General features: G+C 56.5%; 3 protein-coding genes across 5 annotated transcripts; 1 reads left to right on the forward strand and 2 right to left on the reverse strand.

Moving 5' to 3' along the window:
* Positions 1–473: 473 nt before the first annotated feature.
* LOC113940386 (bifunctional methylenetetrahydrofolate dehydrogenase/cyclohydrolase, mitochondrial-like) lies at positions 474–4996 on the reverse strand. 2 transcript variants are annotated; one of them, XM_027631524.1, is made up of 4 exons: positions 4867–4996; positions 2254–2438; positions 1356–1478; positions 474–802 (listed from the first exon to the last, which is right to left on the reverse strand). In XM_027631524.1, exons 1-4 carry the CDS (start codon positions 4950–4952, stop codon positions 489–491), a joined length of 708 nt encoding a protein of 235 aa, XP_027487325.1. In that variant the 5' UTR covers positions 4953–4996; the 3' UTR covers positions 474–488. The 2 variants fall into 2 exon arrangements, with proteins under 2 accessions (XP_027487325.1, XP_027487326.1); XM_027631525.1 differs by lacking the exon at positions 4867–4996 and adding an exon at positions 3563–3721.
* Positions 4997–9748: 4752 nt separating this feature from the next.
* Positions 9749–16866, forward strand: LOC113940388 (MOB kinase activator 1A). 2 transcript variants are annotated; one of them, XM_027631527.1, is made up of 7 exons: positions 9749–9935; positions 9974–10029; positions 12731–12897; positions 13663–13756; positions 15407–15540; positions 15618–15781; positions 16299–16866. In XM_027631527.1, exons 2-7 carry the CDS (start codon positions 10016–10018, stop codon positions 16374–16376), a joined length of 651 nt encoding a protein of 216 aa, XP_027487328.1. In that variant the 5' UTR covers positions 9749–9935; positions 9974–10015; the 3' UTR covers positions 16377–16866. The 2 variants fall into 2 exon arrangements, with proteins under 2 accessions (XP_027487328.1, XP_027487327.1); XM_027631526.1 differs by having other exon boundaries at positions 9749–10029.
* A 66-nt stretch (positions 16867–16932) lies between these two features.
* On the reverse strand, positions 16933–19941 carry LOC113940389 (bolA-like protein 3). Its single transcript, XM_027631529.1, has 4 exons — positions 19883–19941; positions 18873–18996; positions 18654–18742; positions 16933–17066 (listed from the first exon to the last, which is right to left on the reverse strand). The coding sequence occupies exons 1-4, from the start codon at positions 19907–19909 to the stop codon at positions 17001–17003; spliced, it is 306 nt and encodes a 101-aa protein (XP_027487330.1). The 5' UTR covers positions 19910–19941; the 3' UTR covers positions 16933–17000.
* Between the last annotated feature and the right edge of the window lie 901 nt (positions 19942–20842).

A 20842-nucleotide genomic window follows, 5' to 3' on the forward strand; every position in this document is an offset into this window, starting at 1 on the left:
CCTCCTTTGGACACTCTCCAATGGTTTTGTTATATTGTGTCCCCCCCAACTGCCCCAATGTTGAGGTGAGGCCGCCCCAGGGCAGAGCAGAGCAGGACAATCCCCTCCCTGATGCCCCCAGGACACGTTGGCCCTCCTGGCTGCCAGGGCACTGCTGGCTCAGGGACAACTGGCCATGGACCAGGACCCCCAGGGCCCTTCCTGCAGCTGCTCTCCAGCCTCTCATCCCCAGCCCACACACACAGCCAGGGCTGCCCCAGCCCAGGGGCACAATCCAGCCCTTGCCCTTGCTCCACTTCCCACGGTTGGGGATTGTCCATCTCTGGTCTGCTGAGCCCTCTCTGCCCTCGAGGGAGTCAACAGCTCCTCCCAGTTTGGTGTCCTCAGCCAAGTTCCTCAGTTTTCCTTTGAGCTGATGAAGGTGTTGAAGAGAACTGCAGGATGGAGCCCTGTGGAATGTCCCCAGTGCCAGCCTGACACCACCCCAGTCACTGTGACTTTGTGCCCAACCCATGAGCCAGTTCCTCACCACCATATAACACAGTTGTCCAGCTGGGAATCTTAAACCAGACACCAGCTGGAATTTTGCTGGACAGCAGCCCCATCCTGCAGGAGCAGCAGCTCTTCCCAGTTCTCTTGATGATCTTACCAGTTCTCTTGATGATCTCCCAGACGCCCCAGGGGGTGGCAGGTAACATGGAGTCCTGGTCCAGGCACAGGCGGCCCACGTTGATGACGTGGAAGCCATCGACGTCCTTGTCGGGGCTGACGGCGTTGCAGACCCTGCGCTCGTCGATGTGTCCTGGGGGGCAGAGAGGGGGCTCAGCCTGCAACTGTGCTGGGCACCCCAGCACGCCCTGGGCTCCACCTCTGATTCTCAGCCCTGAGCCAGACTTGGTTCTGAGCCCCAGCCCTGAGCCAGACTTGGTTCTGACCCTGAGTTAGTTCTGAGCCCCAGCCCTGGGCTCAAGCTCTGACCTCGAAGCACCAACCCCTCCAAAATGTGGAGGCTTGAGGCTCCTCAGCACTTCCAGCTCAAAGCTCTCAGCAGAGAGGGACTGACAGCACTTTGGAATTACAGCCTTGCTCATGCTGAGGGTATTTTTAGGCAGCCTCAAGGCCACAACTGAGTTCAAGCTGATACTGGAAGATGATACTCCCAGCACAGGAATAGATCCTGTGACCCCCAGAAACCAAACTCCTGCAGGCAGATGGTGCTGAGGGGCTGCAGGGACATCTTTAAACTCCACCAGGGCAGGATCCCACCTCTCGTGGCACAGGATTGTCCTCCCAGCACATGGGAACCCTTAAAAACTTCATGTAGGACAGGAAGAGGTGGAAGTTCAGCTCCTCACCAGGCAGAGGGAGCTGCACCAACAGCCCATCCACGTTTGCATCGTTGTTGAGTTTGCTGATCAAATCCAGCAGCTCCTCCTCAGTGATGGAAGCTGGTCTGAGGATGGTCTCACTGCTGATCCCTGGAAATCGTCCCAAACACACCTCATTAGTGAGCCCAGGCTATGCACAAGGCAGCAACATTCCTGATCTTTGTGGATTTTTAAGCCCCCCTGTTTCATTGCTCTACCAAATCCCAGAAGTGCACACCAAGGACTGGATGGATTAGGCAATAAGGAGCAGCTTCCAGGCTGGAGAGACCTCCCCAAGCCTTCCCAGGACAATTATATGGGATTAATGACCTGAGATAGAGTGTTTGAGTTTCTCACAGTGCAGGGAGGGATTAGAGAAACCCAGCCAAGGATGAAAATAAAACCACACATCCTGTGAGCCCTCTGGGCACAGGAGGAAAGGGATGGCAGCTTAAAAATCTCAGCTCCAAAAAACTCCAATCCAAAAAAATCTCTCAGCAGTGCAGAACCCAAGTTAAAATAACACCATTTCTTGCCCCCAACCCTGAGCAGGACCTTGGATTGCAAGATGGGAAGGAGTCAGAGCAGCGAGGCTGAACAGTGACCCCTGAGGTGAGGAAGGGAGGCCAAAAAGCCCTTCCTGTGCTTTTTATGCCTCTGGGAAGGCTGAAAATCCCAAGCACAGAGCTTGATGTTGTCCTGAAGGATCCCAATGGACAATGTTTACCAACCCCATCCCAGGACAACAAGAACCCAGATTCCAGGTGAAGGTGGACAGAGGTGAAAAGCTGCCAGATGGATTCAGTCCAAGCAGCTTCCCCCAGCCTCCAGCACGGAGGATTCCTACCCCAACCCCGCTGCTTTGGGCAGGGAGCCCCAGCCATACCCACGTCAGCTGCTGCCTTGGTCTTGTTGAGGACGTAGGAGTGACTGGCTGGGTTCTCCCCGACCAGGACCACGCTCAGGTGGGGCCTCTTGTTCCCCGCTGCCACCCACTGCTCCACCTCGTGCCGGGCTTCCTGCCGGATCTGCCGGGCCAGCTTCCTCCCAGAGATCACCACAGCATCAGCTCTGCAACAGGGGAAGTGCCACCACACCATCAGCACCCCCAGGACCTTCACACCCAAGCTTTGTGTGACATGGGCTGGGAAAACCAGGAGCCAACCACAGCCGGGGGAGAAAAGGCTCTTTCTGAGCTTCCAATTCCATTAAAAATGCAGGAAACTCTTGTCTCCAAAGCCTCTTCCTGCTCAGAGACCCCAGGGAGCAGGTTTGAGAGGAGCCAGGGACCAACAGAGCAACAAGTGTCACCATCAGCATCCTCAGGACCATCAACTCCCAGCTTTGTACAACATGGAACAGGAAAACCAGGAGCCAACCACAGTCAGGGGAGAAAAGGCTCCTTGAGCTCTGTGCAAGCTTTTTGCACCTTGATGTTAAATCTTGTTAAGCAGCACATTGCAGGCTCATTTACAGCTTTGCTGGGACCAGACAAGACAAACACAGAATATCCTGAGCTGGAAGGGACCCCTTAGGATCACTGATCCAGCTCCTGGCCCTGCACAGCCCCAACAACCCCGCCCTGTGCTGAGAGCAATGTCCAAATGTTCCTTGAACTTTGTTTTATGAAGGTGGTTTTTCTTTATCTGCAGAAACTCCAACTCCTGAAATGACTTTTCAGCCTTTCCCAGCCCTCCCACATCCCTGGATCTCTGCCCATCCTCCCTCCCCAGCACCAGCCAGGGGCCAGACCTACCCTGTGCCAGCAGAGCTCCCTGTGCTCCCCAGTTTTAACAGCTTTGCTGAGCTCCCAATCCCATTAAAACTGCAGGAAACTCCTGTCTCCAAGGCCTCTTCCTGCTCAGGGACCCCAGGGAGCAGGATCCACCAGGAGTTGGATCCATGATCCTTGTGGGTCCCTTCCAGCTCAGGATATCCCATAATTTAAGTGTTTCTGCAAGGCCTCCTGACCAGCACCTCCCTCGCCCAATTTCCCTGCCCTCAGATCCAGAACAGGCACAGATGCTCCTCAGCATTCCTGGCATTGCTGGTGCCTTCCCAAATTGCAGGAACCAGCCTATTCCTGAAGCAATTTCCAGGCAATCACAACCCACTCCACTTTCCCCAGGAACCCAGGAGACAGCTGACCCACAAAGCCCAACAGGACCAGGAGCACTTTCCCACCCTCCCTGCACCTCAACATCCACCAGAAAAAGCTGAATTGCTGCAGTTTCTCCTCAAAAATCCATCGGCTGCCTCATGGATGGATCTTCTCCTACTGGGATCCTGGACTGAGTCCAACAGTGCTGCTTTCTGACCTTTTCCAGGTACAATCTTTGAACTCCGGGAGTAGCTGGAACCAGGGAAAACCACTCCCATAACTGCTCCAGACACACACGAGCCTTCTCAGGTAGGAGAAGCCTTTTCCCTAAATCCTTATTGGGAGGTGCAGAGGAGCTTTTGTGCTTTAATCCCTGCCTTACTCAAACATGCAGTTTTCCCCATTTACTGGGAATTAAGTGTTACTTCATCCCTACCTGCAACCAGTCAAACCCATTTACCAACCAGTCCCAGCCCACTGGGTCTCTAATTCTTGTTCCAGCTTCAGAGCTAAACCTGTGCCAAACTACCAGATGCTGATTTGGATGTAAAAGGAATTATGACAAGTGCCTGGCAAGCCAGGGAATGGAAAATTCCTTAAATCAGAGGCAAAACCTACCTGGATCTTCCCTGAGATCGGGGTGCTCTGGGCTCTCAGGGAGAGGGAGAAGCACCAGCCCCCGGGGGAGCTACAGGGGGACAAAGAGGGAGCTCAGAGCCCTGTTTGGAGCAGGGGGTCTCTGTTCCTCTGACCTGGGCGGCCTTTGTCCCTCTCAGCCCGGGGGATCTCGGGGGGTCTCTGTTTCCCTCACACCGTTTAAATCCAGGTCCAGTGCCCAAGGAATGCTTGGGGGGGGAGCTCTGTCCATCTTAACCCGTGGGATCTCCGGGAGGGTCTCTGCTCCTCTCACTCCAGGGAATGCTCAGGGGGCTCTGTCCTTCTCTCGGGGGATGCCTGAGGAGGATCTCCACCCCTCTCACCCTGGGGAGGGCTCTCTGTCACTCTCATACCCTTTAAATCCAGGGCCAGTGCCCGGGGGATGCTCAGGGGTCTCTGTCTCTCTGTGGGGATGGCTGGGGGTCTTTGTCGCTCTCAGGAGATGCACGGGGTGGTCTCTGCCTCTCTCGTCCCGAGGGGGGTCTCCATCCACCGCCCCCCGGGGGACACCCGTGTCCAGCCCCGCACCCCCACGCAAGGCGGGCGCGGGATTTCATCAGCCTGCACCGCTCGGCGCGGCCGCTGGGGGGAGGATCTGCCCCGCTCCCCGGGCACCGCCACGGGGCGAGACCGGTAACCGCGACCCCCGGCGCGGGCTCCACCGCCCCGGCCCCCTCCTCAGCCCGCACCGCCTCTGTCCCCGCTCCCGCCCAGCCGCCCCCAGTCCTCCCCGCGGGGTACCTGGGCGCGCTGAGGTGCAGGCGGCGGTCGCGAGGTCTGAGAGCGGCGCGGCCGAGGGCGCGGAGCGGGCAGAGCGCGGTTGCCATGGCAGCGGCAGCAGAAACAGCCACGGAAACACCGAAGCGGGACCACCTCAGTGTGAGGGCGGCGCGTGCCACCCGCCCCCTTATATAGGCGGGTAAGACCCGCCCCCTAGCGCGCGCGCCGGCGGGAGCCAATGGGGCGTTGGACGGGTGGGGACGGAGCGGGAGCTGCCCGCTGCGATTGGATGGAGGGAGAAGGGGAGGGCGGCGTGATTGGTGGGGAAACGCGCGGGTTCCCGCCCTAAATAGGGCAAGGAGACGTTGATTGGCTGAACCCGCGGGGTGCAACACGGGGGGGGCGGTGCGTGAGAGGACGGCAGGGGGCTGGGGGCGTGGCTTGAGGGTGAGGGGCGGGGCCAGAGGTGGGTTGGGGGGAAAGGGGGAAAAACTGGGATTTGGGTGACGTGAGGAGGGATTGGGGTGACAGAGGGTGAGGGCTGGAATTGGAATTAGGGCTAAATGCAGGATTAGGTTTAGGGCTGGGGTTGGGATCGGGGCTAGAAGGGGGTTGGGTTTGGGGTTAGAGCTGGAATTGGGGCTGGGATTGGAGTTAGGGCTAAATCTGGGACTGGGATTAGGACTGGAATTGGGGTCAAGGCTAAATGTAGGATTAGGGTGAGGGGTGGGGTTGGGATCGGGGCTGGAACTGAGGCTGGAGTGTGAGTTAGGGATAAATGTGGGATTGGTGTTAGGGCTGGGGTTGGGGCTGGAACTGGGGCTGAAGTTGGAGTTAGGAACAAATGTGGAATTTGGTTTAGGGCTGGGGTTGTGGTTAGAGCTGGGACTGAGGTCAAGGCTAAATACGAGATTAGGGTTAGAGGTGTGGTTGGGATGGGAGCAGGGGCTTGGCTTGAGCCTGGGATAAGATTAAATACAGGACTAAGTATGTCCAAACCTGGACTGAGACTAAGATCAGGGTTAGGATTAGGGTTGGATTTGGCACTAAGTGCTCCCAGTTCCGAGTGTTCCCGGCTCCAGGTGTTCCCAGTTCCAGGCAATGAGGCCGGAGCAGAGAGATTTCTCTGAACAATTTTTCCTGCACTCTGTAGACCTTGCTTGCCATGACTTTAGAAGTGACAAGCGGTGTAATGTTTGTACTTATAAGCTGTGTGAAAATATGCAGTGTTTATACTTGTTAGCCTTGTGTCTACAATTATAAGGTTTGAGAACATGGTATGTTTAAAGTAAGAAAGCCTTGAGAAAGTGGAGATAATGAAACACCTGCAGACCTCGGAAAAACCCTAAAGGTGGATCAATAGAAGGAGCTTTGCACGCCAAGTATGATTTCAGACCGCGTGGACAGAGCACCAGGTCCAATAAACTGAGAGCAGGGGACGCGTGCACTGACTGAGCCATCCAATCACCTTGTGAGCACGTACCTGGAACAAACTAAACTGTATAAAAGTTAACTGATTAAAATAATAAATTGGACATTGTTTTGATCACGTTGATCGTCTGCCTTGTCTCTGTACTCCTGCCCTCAGCAAGGCAATCCAGGTTGCTCCAGCCTGGCCTTGGACATTTCCAGGGATGGGGCAGCCACAGCTTCTCTGGGAATCCCAGCCCAGCCCCTCCCCACCCTCCCAGGGAGGAATCTCTTCCCAAAATCCCATCTCACCCCACTCCCTGGCATTTAAATCCATTACAGTGACAGGTTAAACCCAAGTCTTTCTCTGGGCTGGGGCTGGGGAGGGTCTGAGACCCCCAGTGCTGCTGGTGGGATGGAGCTGGAGCTGCCAGAGATGGGCAAGAACATGGGATGGTTTGGGTGGGAAGGGACCTTGGAGATCATCTCCTGCCTCATCAACAGGTTCTGCTGGAAGCAAATGATCCCAGTTGATCCAATATCATAGATAGAATCATAAAATCATGGAATGGTTTGGGTTGGAAGGGACCTTTGAGATCATCCAGTGCCACCCCCTGCCCTGGGCAGGGACACCTTCAATAGACCAGGTTGCTCCACCCTGGCCTTGGACACTTTCAGGGATCCAGGGGCAGCCACAGCTTCTCTGGGAATTCCATCCCAGCCCCTCCCCACTCTCACAGCCAACAATTCCTTACCCATCTAGCCCTGCCCTCTGGCAGTGGGAAGCCATTCCCTGTGTCCTGTCCCTCCATCCCTTGTCCCCAGTCCCTCTCCAGCTCTCCTGGAGCCCCTTCAGGCCCTGCAAGGAGCTCTCAGCTCTCCCTGGAGCCTTCTCCTCTCCAGGTGAACCCCCCCAGCTCTCCCAGCCTGGCTCCAGAGCTGAGGGGCTCCAGCCCTTGGAGCAGCTCCGGGGCCTCCTCTGGACTCGCTCCAGCAGCTCCAAATCCTTCTGATGTTGGGGATTCCAGGGCTGGAGCAGCTCTGCAGGTGGGGTCTCACCAGAGTGGGGCAGAGGGGCAGAATTCCCCCTCCCCTGCTGCTCAGGCTGTGGGATGATCCCAGGATAAGTAAAAGAGGTAAAGAAGAACCTGTAAGTCCTTGGGAATCCATGTGGAGTGAGTCCAATCCCCTCCTATGTGTTTATTTTCCTTAACTTTGTCCTTGGTATCCCTTGAGCTGGGAAAAGCGACTTTGGAGGTTTATCTCGAGGTCATGGAGGTGCTGGGAAAGCCTGGGGAGGTTTTTATTCCTTCCTGAGTGTCCCATAAATCCAAGGATCACCGGCCCCATCCCAGTCCGTGCTGGCAGAGCAGGTTCCACACTGTGCCCATTGTTGGAGCTGGGGGAGGTGACATAAATTACACAAACAACCTCACCGTGTTTAGTGTAGCTTTTAACTCCTCATGGTCACTCCTTGGTTATAAAAGTCATTTTTTAGGTCAAAAAAGTCATTTTTAGAGCAGCTTCTTCCCAAGACAAGAGTTGAAGGAGCCGTGTAAGGAACAAAAAAAAAAGGGTGAAAACCTGCAGGAATCAGCCCTGGGCAAAGGAGCTGATGAACTTTTGGATTTTTGGGAGGATTTCAGCCAGGTGGCAGCTGGGGAGGGATTAAATTAGGTGGGGAAGGGTTGGTGGAGGGTGTGGGGAAGAGCCTGGGAGTTGAGGGGACTCTGGGCAGGGGAAAGGTCCATGGTGGGGGGATGCCCAGGCCCGTGGAGAGGGCGCTCTGGGGGTCCCCAGGCCCATGGTGGGATTCCCAAGCCCATGGTGGAAGGTGCCCAGGTCTGTGGGGAAGGGGCTCTGGGGACACCCAGACCCATTAGGAGGTGCCCAGGACCATGGGACCAGGACTCTGGGAGTCCCCAGGCCCATTAGGAGGGGGCTTTGGGGGTCCCCAACCCACAGGGGGGCTGCCCAGCCCCATGGGAACAGGGCTCTGGGGGTCCCCAGGCCCACGGGGAAGGGGCTTTGGGGGTGTTCAGACCCATGCAGTGGCCCCTGGCCCATGAGGAGGGGGCTCTGAGGGTCCCCAGGCCTATGTGGGGGTCCCTGGGGGTTCCCAGGCTCGTGGGAAGGGGGTCCTGGGGGGTCCCCAGACCCATCAGGGGTCTGCCTGGGGCAATGGGGCGGGTCCCTGGAGAGTCCCCTTCCCCATGGGGAGGGTCCATGGGGGTCCCCAGACCCACGCAGGGGTCCACGGGGGTCCTCAGGCCCATGGGGGACTCTGGAGGGTACTCATCCCCATGGGGGGGTCCCAGACGTCCCCAGACCCATGAGGGGTCTCCGAAGGGTCCCAATCCCCATTGGGGGGCTCCTGGAAGTCCCCAGTCCCATGGGGGGGACCCTGGAGGGTCCCCATTCCCGTGGGGAGGTCCCCAGTCCCACAGGGGAGTTCCTGGAGGGTCCCCATCCCCGTGTGGGGGGTCCTCAGTCCCATGAGGGAATTCCTGGAGGGTCCCCATCCCCGTGGGGAGGTCCCCAATCCCACGGGGGAGCTCCTGGAGAGTCCCCATTCCCATGTGGGGGGTCCCCAGTCCCACTGGGGGGTTCCTGGAGGGTCCCCATTCCCGTGGGGAGGTCCCCAGTCACACGGGGGAGCTCCTCGAGGGTCCCCATCCCTGTGTGGAGGGTCCCCATCCCTGTGGGGACGTCCCCAGTCCCACGGGGGTTTCCTGGAGGGTCCCCATCCCCGTGTGGGGGGTCCTCAGCCCCATGGGGGGGGTCCCTGGAGGGTCCCCATTCCCGTGGGGAGGTCCCCAGTCTCACGGGGGAGTTCCTGGAGAGTCCCAATCCCCGTAGGGATTCCCCAGTCTCACGGGGGGGTCCCCATCCCTGTGGGGAGGTCCCCAGTCCCACGGGGGAGTTCCTGGAGGGTCCCCATCCCTGTGTGGAGGGTCCCCATCCCTGTGGGGAGGTCCCCAGTCCCACGGGGGGGTCCCTGGCGGGTCCCCATCCCCGTGTGGAGGTCCCAGGGTTCCCCAGGCCTGTGTCCCCGCGCGTGGGGCCGTTGCCATGGTGACGGCGGCGGGCGAGGCTCCGCCCCTTCGCGGAGCTCTCGCGAGAGTTGGCGGCGCGGCGCGGCCCGGGCGAGGCCCGCGGGGAGCGGCTGCGGTGCCTCAGAACGGAGCGGACAGAGCCGGGACAGAGACGGGATAGAGATCGGATAGAGACGGGACAAAGCCGGGATAGAGACGGGACAGAGCCGGGACAGAGACGGGATAGAACCGGGATAGAGATCGGATAGAGCCGGGACAGAGATCGGATAGAGCCGGGACAGAGACGGGACAGAGCCGGGACAGAGACGGGACAGAGCTGGGATAGAGACGGGACAGAGCCGGGACAGAGCTGGGATAGAGACCGGATAGAGCTGGGATAGAGCCGGGACAGAGCTGGGATAGAGCCGGGATAGAGCCACGATAGAGACCGGACAGAGCCGGGACAGAGCTGGGATAGAGCCGGGACGGACCTGGACAGAGCTGGGATAGAGCCGGACAGAGACCGGACAGACCCAGACAGAGCCCGGGCACAGCCCGAACAGAGCCCGCTCCCTCAGCCCGGACCGGACTGAACAGACCCCGGGCAGAGCCCGCTCCCTCAGCCCGGCCCCTTCCCGCTCCCTGGTCCCGGTCCCTTCCCTTAGCCCAGGCCTCTCTCCCGGGTCCCGGTCCCGCTCCCTCAGCCCAGCCCGGCCTCTCTCGCCATGAGCTTCCTCTTGTGAGTGCCCAGGGCCCGAGGGGAACCCCGGGGGGCTCATGGGCGGCTTGGGGGGGGGAAAAGGCCCGTGGGGGCACTTGGACTCGGCCTACGAGAGGTTTTTGGGGTGGGGGGGAAGGGTTTGGGGAGGGTTGGAGGGCTGAGGGGGGTTTTTTGGGGAGGCTCTGAGGGGGTTCCTGGGGCGGGGGAAGCTGGAGGGTGTCGTGGGGAGGGGAGTCCTGGGCTTGGGGGGAGGTTTTGGGGGGTCAGAGGCCCCCAGGAATGGAGGAAGGCCCAGGATGAGGCCTGGGAGGGCTCTTAGGGGAAGGTTTAGGGGGAAACCTGGAGTGGGATCGGGCTGGGGGGGCTTTAGGGAGGTGAAGGGCCTGTGGGGAGGGGCTGAGGGGCACTCGGACTTGGTCCGTGAGAGGTTTTTGGGGCGGGAGGAAAGCGTTTGGGGAGGGTTTGAGGCTGGACTGTGAGAGGGTTGAGGGAGGGAAGGGTTTTTTGGGGAGGCTCTGTGGGTTTCCTGGGGTGGGGGGAGCTGGGGGAGGATGTGAGGGAGCTGGAGGGGGTCTGGGGGATCCTGAGAGGAGTCCTGGGCTTTCAGGAAGGTTCTGGGGGGTCAGAGGCCCCCCAAGGAGCTGAGGAAGGCCCATGACTAGGCCTGGGAGGGCTCTTAGGGGAAGATTTAGGGGGAAGCCCGGGGTGGGATTGGGCTGGGGGGGCTCATGAGGGGCTTGGGGGGTCCCTGGGTGTGTATGGGAGCAGAAAAACCTTGCAAAGTTTCCTCAGGGATGCACAAGAAGGGGCTGAGGAAGACTGGGGGGGGGGGGGGAAAGCCCGGGGGGGACAGGGGGGGGGGGGGAAGGAACCCTGGGGGTGTGGTGGGTTTTTTGGGAGGAAGCCTTGGAAGAAGGTGAGGGGGCAGAGCACCCTCGGTGGCATGAGGAGGGGGCTGGAAGCAGGAGTGGGGTGACCTGGAGGGCAGGAAGTCATGGGGAGAGGCTTTGGGGTGTATGAGGGGTGGGAAGCCTTCGAGGGGGCAGTTTTGGAGGGAGGGGGTTGTTTTGGAGGGAAGGGGTTGTTTTGGAGGGAGGGGGTTGTTTTGGAGGGAAGGGGCTGTTTTGGAGGGAAGGGGCTGTTTTGGAGGGAGGGGGTTGTTTTGGAGGGAAGGGGCTGTTTTGGAGGGAAGGGGCTGTTTTGGAGGGAGGGGGTTGTTTTGGAGGGAGGGGGTTGTTTTGGAGGGAAGGGGCTGTTTTGGAGGGAGGGGTTGTTTTGGAGGGAGGGGCTGTTTTGGAGGGAGGGGTTGTGTGACAACCAGAGAATCCCGTTTTCCCTGAGCCATGCTCTGCTCCCAGCCATCCCGGCCATCCCTCTCTCTGGGAGCTGGCAGGGTCTGAAATTTAACATTTTGTGGTAGAGAAATACCAAAATTCCTCAGTTTTGGCAGTGTGGCTGTTTGGGGGAGGCAGGAGACACAGGGAGGTTGTTGGGGACAGGAGTGTGGGGACAATCTGCATTTCAGGAGGCTCCCAAGTCACATTTTTAGCAGGTAGTGTCCCACCCCTTTGAGCACAGAGGGTCCCTTTGTCACCTATTTATACGTTTTGTTTTAACAAACAAAACAATTAATGCTTATTGATTCTAGAAGAGGTATGTTATTTCCAAAAGTTCTGTGGTTTCCAAAAGTTCTGTTATTTCCAGGTTATATTCTTTCCAAAAGTTCCATTGTTTCCAAGTTGGTTATATTATTTCAAGTATACATTATATATTATTTTATATATATTATGTTATACATAATATATATTAAATACTATATATTATTATATAATATAATTATATAGTTGTCTTATATTATTATATACTATAATTATTATATAATTATAGTATTATATAATGTATATATATTATATAATGTATTATATATATATAGCATATCATACATTATATAATAACTAGGTAATATAGAATGTAATAATATTATATAATATCTAATTATTATAATTCATGCATTATTATTATTAACATCTATTATTATATGTAATATAATATTATATATAATAATATATGTAATATAATATATAATAATATATAATATTATATTACATATAATATAATGCTATGTAGAATTATTTATAATATTATATATATTATAATTATTATATATAATTATAATTATAATATATAATATTATAAATAATTATATAATATATAATATATTATATATAATATATATAATAATATATAATATAAATTATATATATAATAATTATAATATATAATATTATAAATAATTGTATACATTGTATAAATGCAAATAATTGTATTTATAGATATATATATAAAAATATAATATTATAATATATATACATAATATTATATATTATTTCCAAATATATACTATTTCCAAGTTCTGTTATTTCCAAAAGGACTTGAGGCAATGGCCTCAGGTCATCAGCTCCCCTCAGCCCAGGGGAGGTTTAGGTTTGATATTAGGGGACAGTTCTTCCCAAAGTGGTTGTAAAGCCCTGGAACGGGCTGCCCAGGGCAGTGGTGGAGTCCCACCCCTGGGAATGTTCAGGGGACCTGGATGTGGCACTCGAGGGCTCGGTGCAGTGAACTTGGTGCTGCTGGTGGGCAGCTGGACTTGATGGTCACAGAGACCTTTTCCAGGCTCAGTGAGTCCGTGGCTGACTGGACGTGTCTCCTCTGTCTGCAGTGGGAGTCGTTCCTCCAAGACCTTCAAGCCCAAGAAGAACATTCCCGAGGGCTCCCACCAGTACGAGCTGCTGAAGCACGCGGAGGCCACGCTGGGCAGCGGGAACCTGCGCCAGGCCGTGATGCTGCCCGAGGGGGAGGACCTCAACGAGTGGATTGCTGTCAACAGTGAGTCCTCCCGGGGGGGAAAACCCCAAAAACCTCGGGGTTTATCCCTACACAGACCCGGGAATTCCCCAGGCAACTCTGCTTAGGTGGAATAAAAGGGAGGCAAAGTCTCAGTGGAAAAAAGGAAGAGACAAACCTGCCCCGCTGTGGTTTTGGGGTGGGTTTTTATGAGCTCAGACTCTAAGAGGTGGCTGGGTTTGTGAGGGGTTATTTTTGGTGTTAGAAAGTTCCTGTTGTTGTCTGTAAAAGCTGCACCAAATAATCCAGGGAGGAAGTGGAGTATTTCCACTGAACTCCAGCTTTGGAGAGCTCCTTTCTTGTTTTCTGTTTTCAAATCCTACGAGTTCAGTTTGCTTTTAGCAGCTGCTCCCCGTGGCCTTGAACTTTGTTTCTTTGGAGTTTAGAGGAGGAAAAAGCAGTTTTGAAGGAGAGCAGGGAGAGTTCAGCCTAAGGGAAGTCTCTCCCGTTTTTTCAGATCAGTCAGGGTTTTGGGGAGCCTGGAACCCAAAGCTGTTATTTCCAAGGATATGGAATGCTAAGTGGAGCTTCATGCTGTGCAAGTCAGGTGGGGAAGGAGCCAGGCAGTGAAAAATTGACAGAGAAATTCCAGTTCCTGGATGGTTGAACTGTTTCAAAGTCATGAGCCAGGTGACATCACATGGAAGGGGGTGTTTGGTTCTTCGAAGAGTTTTTTGGGTGCACAGGGATCCTCAGAGACCATTTTGTGTTCACACTGTGAGTCACCTCGATCCCTTTCCTTCCCAGCTGTGGATTTCTTCAACCAAATCAACATGTTGTACGGGACCATCACAGAATTCTGCACAGAGAGCAGCTGCCCTGTCATGTCTGCAGGGCCCAGGTGAGGGCTCTGCTGGGGGCTGGGGCCACATTTCTCTGTGGGGACCCAGGTGAGTGCACAGATCACTCAGCAGTGTGGAGAGAGGAGCTAAAAAGAGGATGGGATGTGTCCCCATGGGCTCAAGGCCCAGCACTGCACTCCTTTGGTGGTGTTCACCTGCCTGTGGTCATACCCTCTGGGATCTCTCTTCCCTGTCCATCAGGCCCTTATGGCTGGAAGCTGAAGAGATTGGAAAAGTTGGTTTTAAAGAAAATGAGAGATCCAACTCAACTGGAAGAGTCTGGTCTTGTTGTCAGAGTTGTAGAGAATCATGGAATGGTTTGGGTTGGAAGGGACCTTAAAGCTCATGCAGTGCCACCCCCTGCCATGGGCAGGGACACCTTCCACTAGCCCAGGTGGCTCCAGCCTGGCCTTGGACATTCCCAGGGCTGTGGTTTTTAGGAGACACTTGCAGCCTCCTCACAAGGTGTTACTGCTGTGTAGGAGAAGCTCAGGGCACTGTGGAAGGTGGAAAGAAGATAGTGAAGGAACATTTTGGGGCCACCTCAGTGATTTTAGGGGTGAATCCTGCAGGGAGAACACCAGCTGTTGGCTCAGCACTCATATTTTACCAAGGCAAAGCTCCAGCTGGGAATCTTCTCTGTAAGGTTGCTCAGGGCTCTCAGTTTTTAAGCCCAGCTTTGGGCAGCACTTGCAGGTGCCCTGGAACATCCTGCCTTGCTTTCCTCCCCAGCACTGCCACTTCCTGCCTCTATTTTTGGGGCCATTTCCTGTGACAACAGGAAATGTTTGAAGGGCACTGTTTTCACTTGTAGAGCAAGAGGTGGCAGTCAAAATGTGTGTGTGGGGGTTCCTGCTTTTGAGGGATTTTGTGGGAGATCTCGGAGCAAGTGGGTTGTGTGCTGTCAGTCCGTGTCTGCCCTGGTTTGGAGGGGCCCTGGGATTGATGAGCACGTGTGGGGACTGGATCTGGAGGCTCCCAGCTCCTGGGATAGTCTATCACAGAAGCCTTGTGTGAGTGCCAAATTCCTGGAGGGTGTCTGGAAGCTAGAGGGGAATTTATCCAGATGGTGGGTGATGGCCCTGGGCTTCCTTTTGGGCAGTTTTTGGGTTGTTTTAAGGAAATTATGATGTCAGAGGAGGTTGCCATGAAGTTGAGGCTCATTTTTAACATCCAGAGGGGCAGTGGAGGGGCAGCTTTGATCTCTGCTCTCTGTGAGCAGGGACAGGACCCTGGAACAGCTGGAGCTGTGTCAGGGCAGGGTTAGGCTGGATCTCAGGACAAGGTTCTTCTCCCACAGGGTGGTTGGCACTGCCCAGGCTCCCCAGGGTTTGGGCACAGCCCCAAGGCTGCCAGAGCTCCAGGGTTGTTTGGACAATGCTCTCAGTGACAGGTGGGATTGTTGGGGTGTCTGTGCAGGGCCAGGAGCTGGACTCTGATCCTGATGGGATCCAACCAGCGTATCCTGTGATTTTGGAGGGTGAAGCCCTGGAGGGGTCAACGCCGTCGTGTTGGGCTTGACAAACTCACACAGGCTCTTGCTCCCCAGGGTACCAGTGTGGCCCCTTCCTGAGATAAGGAGGAGGTCACAGGGCCTGAAAATGCCCTTTTCCCTGTGGGAGCACAGAACCCCTGTCCCCCTGTGCCAGGTACGAGTACCACTGGGCAGACGGCACCAACATCAAGAAGCCCATCAAGTGCTCGGCGCCCAAATACATCGACTACCTGATGACGTGGGTGCAGGACCAGCTGGATGACGAGACCCTCTTCCCCTCCAAGATCGGTGAGTGGTGCTGTGTGACACAGGATGGCACCTCCTGAGCAACCACAGCCTCATCCCCGTGTGTCTGTGCATTCCAGGTGTCCCCTTTCCCAAGAACTTCATGTCGGTGGCCAAGACGATCCTGAAGCGGCTCTTCCGTGTCTACGCCCACATCTACCACCAGCACTTCGACTCGGTGATCCGGCTGCAGGAGGAGGCCCATCTCAACACCTCCTTCAAGCACTTCATCTTCTTCGTGCAGGTGAGCTGGGAAGGGCTTTCTTGTCCCCCGCCTAAAGGGAGCTGGATTTTGAGCCCTTCCCTGCAGATGAGCGGCTGTGGTGTGTGCTGGGAGATAACACCCAGCCCCCCTCTGTACCCAGCCCTGCTGTTTGTGGCTTGGGCTCTTTGTGGGGTTTTTTTCCAGGAAGTGGGGCTGAGTTGGCTGTGTATGCTTGAGTTTCCCTCTCAGGTTTCAGTTATCAACCTGCAGCAAGAAACCCAGGCTTGGAACAGAACCTGGGGGAGTTTGCAGCTTAAGAATTGACTCAAAAGTAGCAGCACCAGTGCCTTTTTTTTCCTGTTCAGTGCACAGCAACGTGGCAGAAGTTTTGTTGCCCTGAAACACTTGAATTCCTCCACAGAGGACAGGGAGAGGTGGCTGCTCCTCTGTGGTTCTCCCAGGAGCTGCCACACGGTGCCTTCCAGGGGGACCAGCCACGTTTTCCAGCAGCTCTTTGAGAGCTCTCTTTAATTTTTTGTCTCTCTTCCCTTGCCAGGAGTTCAACCTGATTGACAGGAGGGAGTTGGCTCCTCTGCAGGAACTGATTGAGAAGTTGGGCTCCAAGGACAGATAAAACATTCCTGGGGGGACCCTTCTGGCCTCTCCTTTCTGCTTCTTCTTCAGCCACCTCAGCGCTTGGCTCCAGGAATGCTGGACACACCAAGTGGCTCCACTCCTGCTGTGCAGCCCCACAGCTGTGGGCTGGGTGAAGGTGGAGCAGGTTTTGTCCCTCACAGGGTGACATTCCAAGTCCTGCACAGCTGCTTCCTGCTCCCAGAGTTTCCCTCTGGGCTCTGCAGCCGCCTGGCCGGGGCTGAGAGTGGCTCAGCTTATTTTTGGAAGTGCTTTTTTTAGGATAAGAGGTGCACTTTGGCCCAGAGCCTTAAAGCTCCCCTTGGCAGCAGCACTGGGGGGGGGAAAGAAGTGCCTGGTCCCAGGGGGGTGTCCCTGTCCCTGGGAGGGAGGAGCAGCTCTGGGGTGTCCCATGGATGGGGGGGACACGAGGGACCCTCCTGTGTGGCAAGGCAATAATAAAGTTTCTTCCTGCTCTTCTTTCAGAGGAAGAGGGGGGGTCTCCTCCTCTTCTTCCCCCGTCCCACAGGCACCCTGATTGAAAACACAACACTGGCTGAAGTTTATACATCCAGGGAGGCAGAGCCAGAGCAGCCCTGGAGCACTTTATTGGTGTGGAGCAGCCTCAGGGCTTGGGGATGGAGGTGAAGATGCGCAGCCCGTGCATGTGCTTGATCTCCTCACTCAGGGCCTGCAAGGCAAGCACAGCTCTGGGGTCACTCCCGGGGGCTGGGCACAGCTTTGGGGCTGTCAGGTCACTGGGATCAAAGAAATAGTAGGGCAGAGTCTCACGTGGAATCACACACGAATTCCAGGTTTGCTGTGCTGGCAGACACCTGGTCCTGTGTGTGACACAAACCAGCCCAGGGAGGGACGTTCTGAAGGGTCGAAAGCTCTGAATACACCAGAGGCCTGCACTGTCAGGGGCACCCTGAACAGCCCCCCGGGATTTGATCACGGCCCCAAGGCTGCCAGAGCTCAAGGAGGGTTTGGAAAACACACTCAGGGACGGGGTGGGATTGTGGGGTGTCCGTGCAGGGCCAGGAGTTGGATCCATGATCCTTGTGGATCCCTTCCAGCTCAGGATATTCTGTGAAGTGCTGCAGGCAGCTTTAAATGCCACACCAGAGCTACACCAGCTCTGAGCCCTTGTTTTCCAGGATGATTCTGATGATTATTGGGGTGAAAACAGGGCAGGCTGGGCTCTTAAACACTCACCTGGGGGCAGGACTGCGACTGCCCAGGTGAGCTCAGCACCCAGCTGTGTGTATGTGCCACCCCCACCACTGAGCACCCACAGGACACAGCTACAAGTGACACACAGACACCTCCTTTATGAGGACAAAAATAAGGAATGGCCGCTATTTGTTACCAGGAAAGGTGGGCTGTGCTGGCTGCACTCCCAGCTGGGCACGAGGGGGGTCTGTGCACACACAAAGTGCTGCACTCACGGAGCAGCATCTGAACTGTCACAGGAAGGGCTTCACTGTTTCCTCAATAATGATTAGGGACAAAGGGAAAGGCTTTGGGGAGGCAAAAATGGGCTGCACTTCGTTACAGGGGAAATGCTGCAGTTTTAGCCACCCTGTACAGCATCTGATCCTCTCTGTGCAGAGCACTGTGCCTGTAACACCCACTTCTAGCTGGGCACTGTGTGTTCACACACCCCCAGAGCCCACAGCTGCACAGCTCTGAGCACCCACAGCTCCACAGTTTATTGGGAAGGGCTGGCTTTGTACTGGGAAAGGAGGGGGAAAGGGCTGCATTGGTTATTACTGGGGAAAAGAAGGGCTGCAGTGAAAGGCACAGCAGGAATCTCTCAGTGTGTGTGTGCAGCACTTCAGGCACTGTGTGTGCACCAAAGCACCCAACCCAGTGCTGCACACAGAGCTAAACTGGTTTGAACTGGGAAGGGAGGGGAAAAGAGGGCTGCACTGGTTATAACTGAGAAAAAGGAATTGTGAAGCACTGACTGGGTGCAGGCACAGCACAAATCCTGTCAGTGTGTGCAGCACTGCAGGCACTGAGTGGGCACAGACACCCCCAGAGCCCCCAGCTCAGAGCTGCACACACCTTTCAACTGGTTTGAACTGGGAAGGAAGAACCACCCTTCCAGTCCCAGTGTGTGTGTCCAGCAGTGACTCTGGGAGACACCTGTGAAGGTTCAAGTGCCCCGGAGTGCCCAGCTCTGTGCTGCTCACCCTCACTGTGCCCTCCCCAGTGCCCTCCACACCCTTTGTGCCCCCTTGGGGTCCCCCCTGGCCCCCGGCCCCCTCACCTGGTTGACCATCTGGTGCTGCTGCACTGTCCTCTTCTCCCTGAACTCCTCGGACTCGATGTGGATCTCGTACATGGCCCCGCAGCCTCCTGAGAAATGACACGGGCAGCAAATCCTCCAGCAAGAAGGAGAGGGGTTGCTGTGCCCCCACAGCCCCGACCTGCCGGGGGTCTGGGACAGGGAACTGGGAGGATGGAGGAGGAGAACAAGGAGCTTTACCTGAGATGTCCACGACCTTGATGGAGGAGGCCCTGGGGAACCTCTCCCGCAGGACCCGCGTCAGGTGAGACTCCCCCTCGGAGCCGGAGCTGAGGCTGCGCCAGGAGCGGCAGCGCAGGAACAGCTGGGGGGGACAGTGATGGGAGACTGGGGGGGCCCTGGGGGACCCCAAACACACACACAGAGAATGGGGGGACCTTGGGGGACCCCAAACACACACACAGAGAATGGGGGACCTGGGGGACCCCAAACACACACACAGAGAATGGGCAGACCCTGGAGAGACCCCAAACACACACAGAGGGGCTGGAGACCCCAAAACCACACACACAGAGGATGGGGACCCCCTGAGGGGACGCTGAACATACACAGGGGGTGGGAGGACCCTGGAGAGACCCCAAACACACAGGGGCTGAGGGGACCCCAAACACACACACAGGGGGCTGGGGGTGGCAGTGGGTGGGGGGCTGTCTGTGCCCGGGGGGGATATGGGAGGAGGGAAGGGAAGGTTTGGCAAGGGAAGGTTTGGGAAGGCAAGGGAAGGCAAGGCAAGGGAAGGTTTGGGAAGGCAAGGGAAGGGAAGGCAAGGCAAGGGAAGGCTGCTGGCACAGAGTGCGGGGCACCGGGAGAGGGGGAAAACTGAGGGATGGAGGAATGGGAATGGGAGAAGATGGGATGAAATGGGCGCTGCCTTCAGTGGCATCTCAGAAAGGGGCGAACTGGAGTGGGGGGAAACCAGAAGAGGGGAACCAGGGAAAGGAGGGATGGAAACGGCGCTGCCTTTAGGGGCACCGAAGCCCCGGGAGGGGAGTGAGGGGAGGGATACACTGCCCGGGGGGAGCCGCGGGCCGGGAACGGGGGGACACGGACAGGGACAGACGGACACAGGGACAGACACGGACACAGGGACACAGAGGGACAGATGGACGCAGGGACACACAGGGAGAGGGACAGACAGACGGACACAGGGACACGGACACGGGGACATGCAGGGACAGACGGACACTCACCGGGCCCCGGCCCAGCCCCGCCGCCATCCCGGGGCGCGCGCCGGGGTCACCCCGCGGCTCAGCCCCGCACCGCCGAGCGCCCCCTGGCGGCTCGGAGGACCCCAGAGGAGGGGACCCGGCCCCTCCCCCCCTCCATTCCCAAAAGGTCCCATCCTGCCCCTCCCCAAAAGAGACACCCTCAACCTGACCCCCTCATTCCCACATCGAGCCCCCCCCCCACACACACATCCTGCCCCCCTTCCCACAAGGAAAGTCCCACCCTGTCCCACCCCGAATGGCCCCATCCTCCCACTCCCCCCAAAGGGCCCCATCCTGCCCTCCCAACCCCTCTCCAGAACCCCATCCTAAAGGAAGTTCCATCCTGCCCTTCTGTCCCATCCCCCCACAAAATCCTTCCCCTCCCATCGGGCCCAGGTTTGTCCCCCACTCCCACCCCAACCCTTACCCAGAGCCCCATCCCACCCCCATCCCACAGACAGGGTTCCATCAAACCACCCCCCAAAGGATCCCATCCTGCCCCCTCCCCATTCCCGTTTACAGGGCCCCATCCCACTCTCCATCCCATTCCCAGACTCCCATATCTGGCTCTCTCATTCCTGTAAAGGCCCATCCTGCCCCCCCTTCCAAGACAGGGCCCCATCCTGCCCTCCCATTCCCACTCACAGAGCCCCATCCCGACCCCATTCCAATATCCAGGGCCCCATCCCGACCCCCATTCCAATATCCAGGGCCCCATCCTGCTCCCCTGTTCCCAAAAAGGCTCCATCCTGCCCTTCTATCCCAACCCCTCTCCCTAAATCCTGCCCCTCCCTCAGTTGGGCCCAATCCTTTCCCCCCTATTCCCACACCCAGTGCCCCATCCTGACCCCCCATCCCACAGCCCCCCATCCTGCCCCCCATTCCCATATCCAGCCCCCCATCCTGCCCCCCCATTCCCATATCCAGACCCACAGACCCCCA

The sequence above is a fragment of the Corapipo altera genome, unplaced genomic scaffold, assembly GCF_003945725.1.
Source record: "Corapipo altera isolate COAL_440 unplaced genomic scaffold, ASM394572v1 83021, whole genome shotgun sequence".
NCBI lineage: Eukaryota > Metazoa > Chordata > Aves > Passeriformes > Pipridae > Corapipo > Corapipo altera.

Coding starts and splice junctions, on each gene's coding strand:
- LOC113940386 (XM_027631524.1), bottom strand. CDS start 4,952: ATGGCAACCGCGCTCTGCCCGCTCCGCGCCCTCGGCCGCGCCGCTCTC. Junction 1,479..2,253: donor CAAGGCAGCAGCTGACGTGG/GTATGGCTGGGG, acceptor GACGATTTCCAG/GGATCAGCAGTGAGACCATC. Junction 803..1,355: donor GGTGCAGCTCCCTCTGCCTG/GTGAGGAGCTGA, acceptor TCTGCCCCCCAG/GACACATCGACGAGCGCAGG.
- LOC113940388 (XM_027631526.1), top strand. Junction 13,757..15,406: donor GTCATGTCTGCAGGGCCCAG/GTGAGGGCTCTG, acceptor CCCCTGTGCCAG/GTACGAGTACCACTGGGCAG. Junction 15,782..16,298: donor ACTTCATCTTCTTCGTGCAG/GTGAGCTGGGAA, acceptor TTCCCTTGCCAG/GAGTTCAACCTGATTGACAG.
- LOC113940389 (XM_027631529.1), bottom strand. CDS start 19,909: ATGGCGGCGGGGCTGGGCCGGGGCCCG. Junction 18,997..19,882: donor CGGGGCTGGGCCGGGGCCCG/GTGAGTGTCCGT, acceptor TGTCCCCCCCAG/CTGTTCCTGCGCTGCCGCTC. Junction 18,743..18,872: donor CAAGGTCGTGGACATCTCAG/GTAAAGCTCCTT, acceptor GTCATTTCTCAG/GAGGCTGCGGGGCCATGTAC.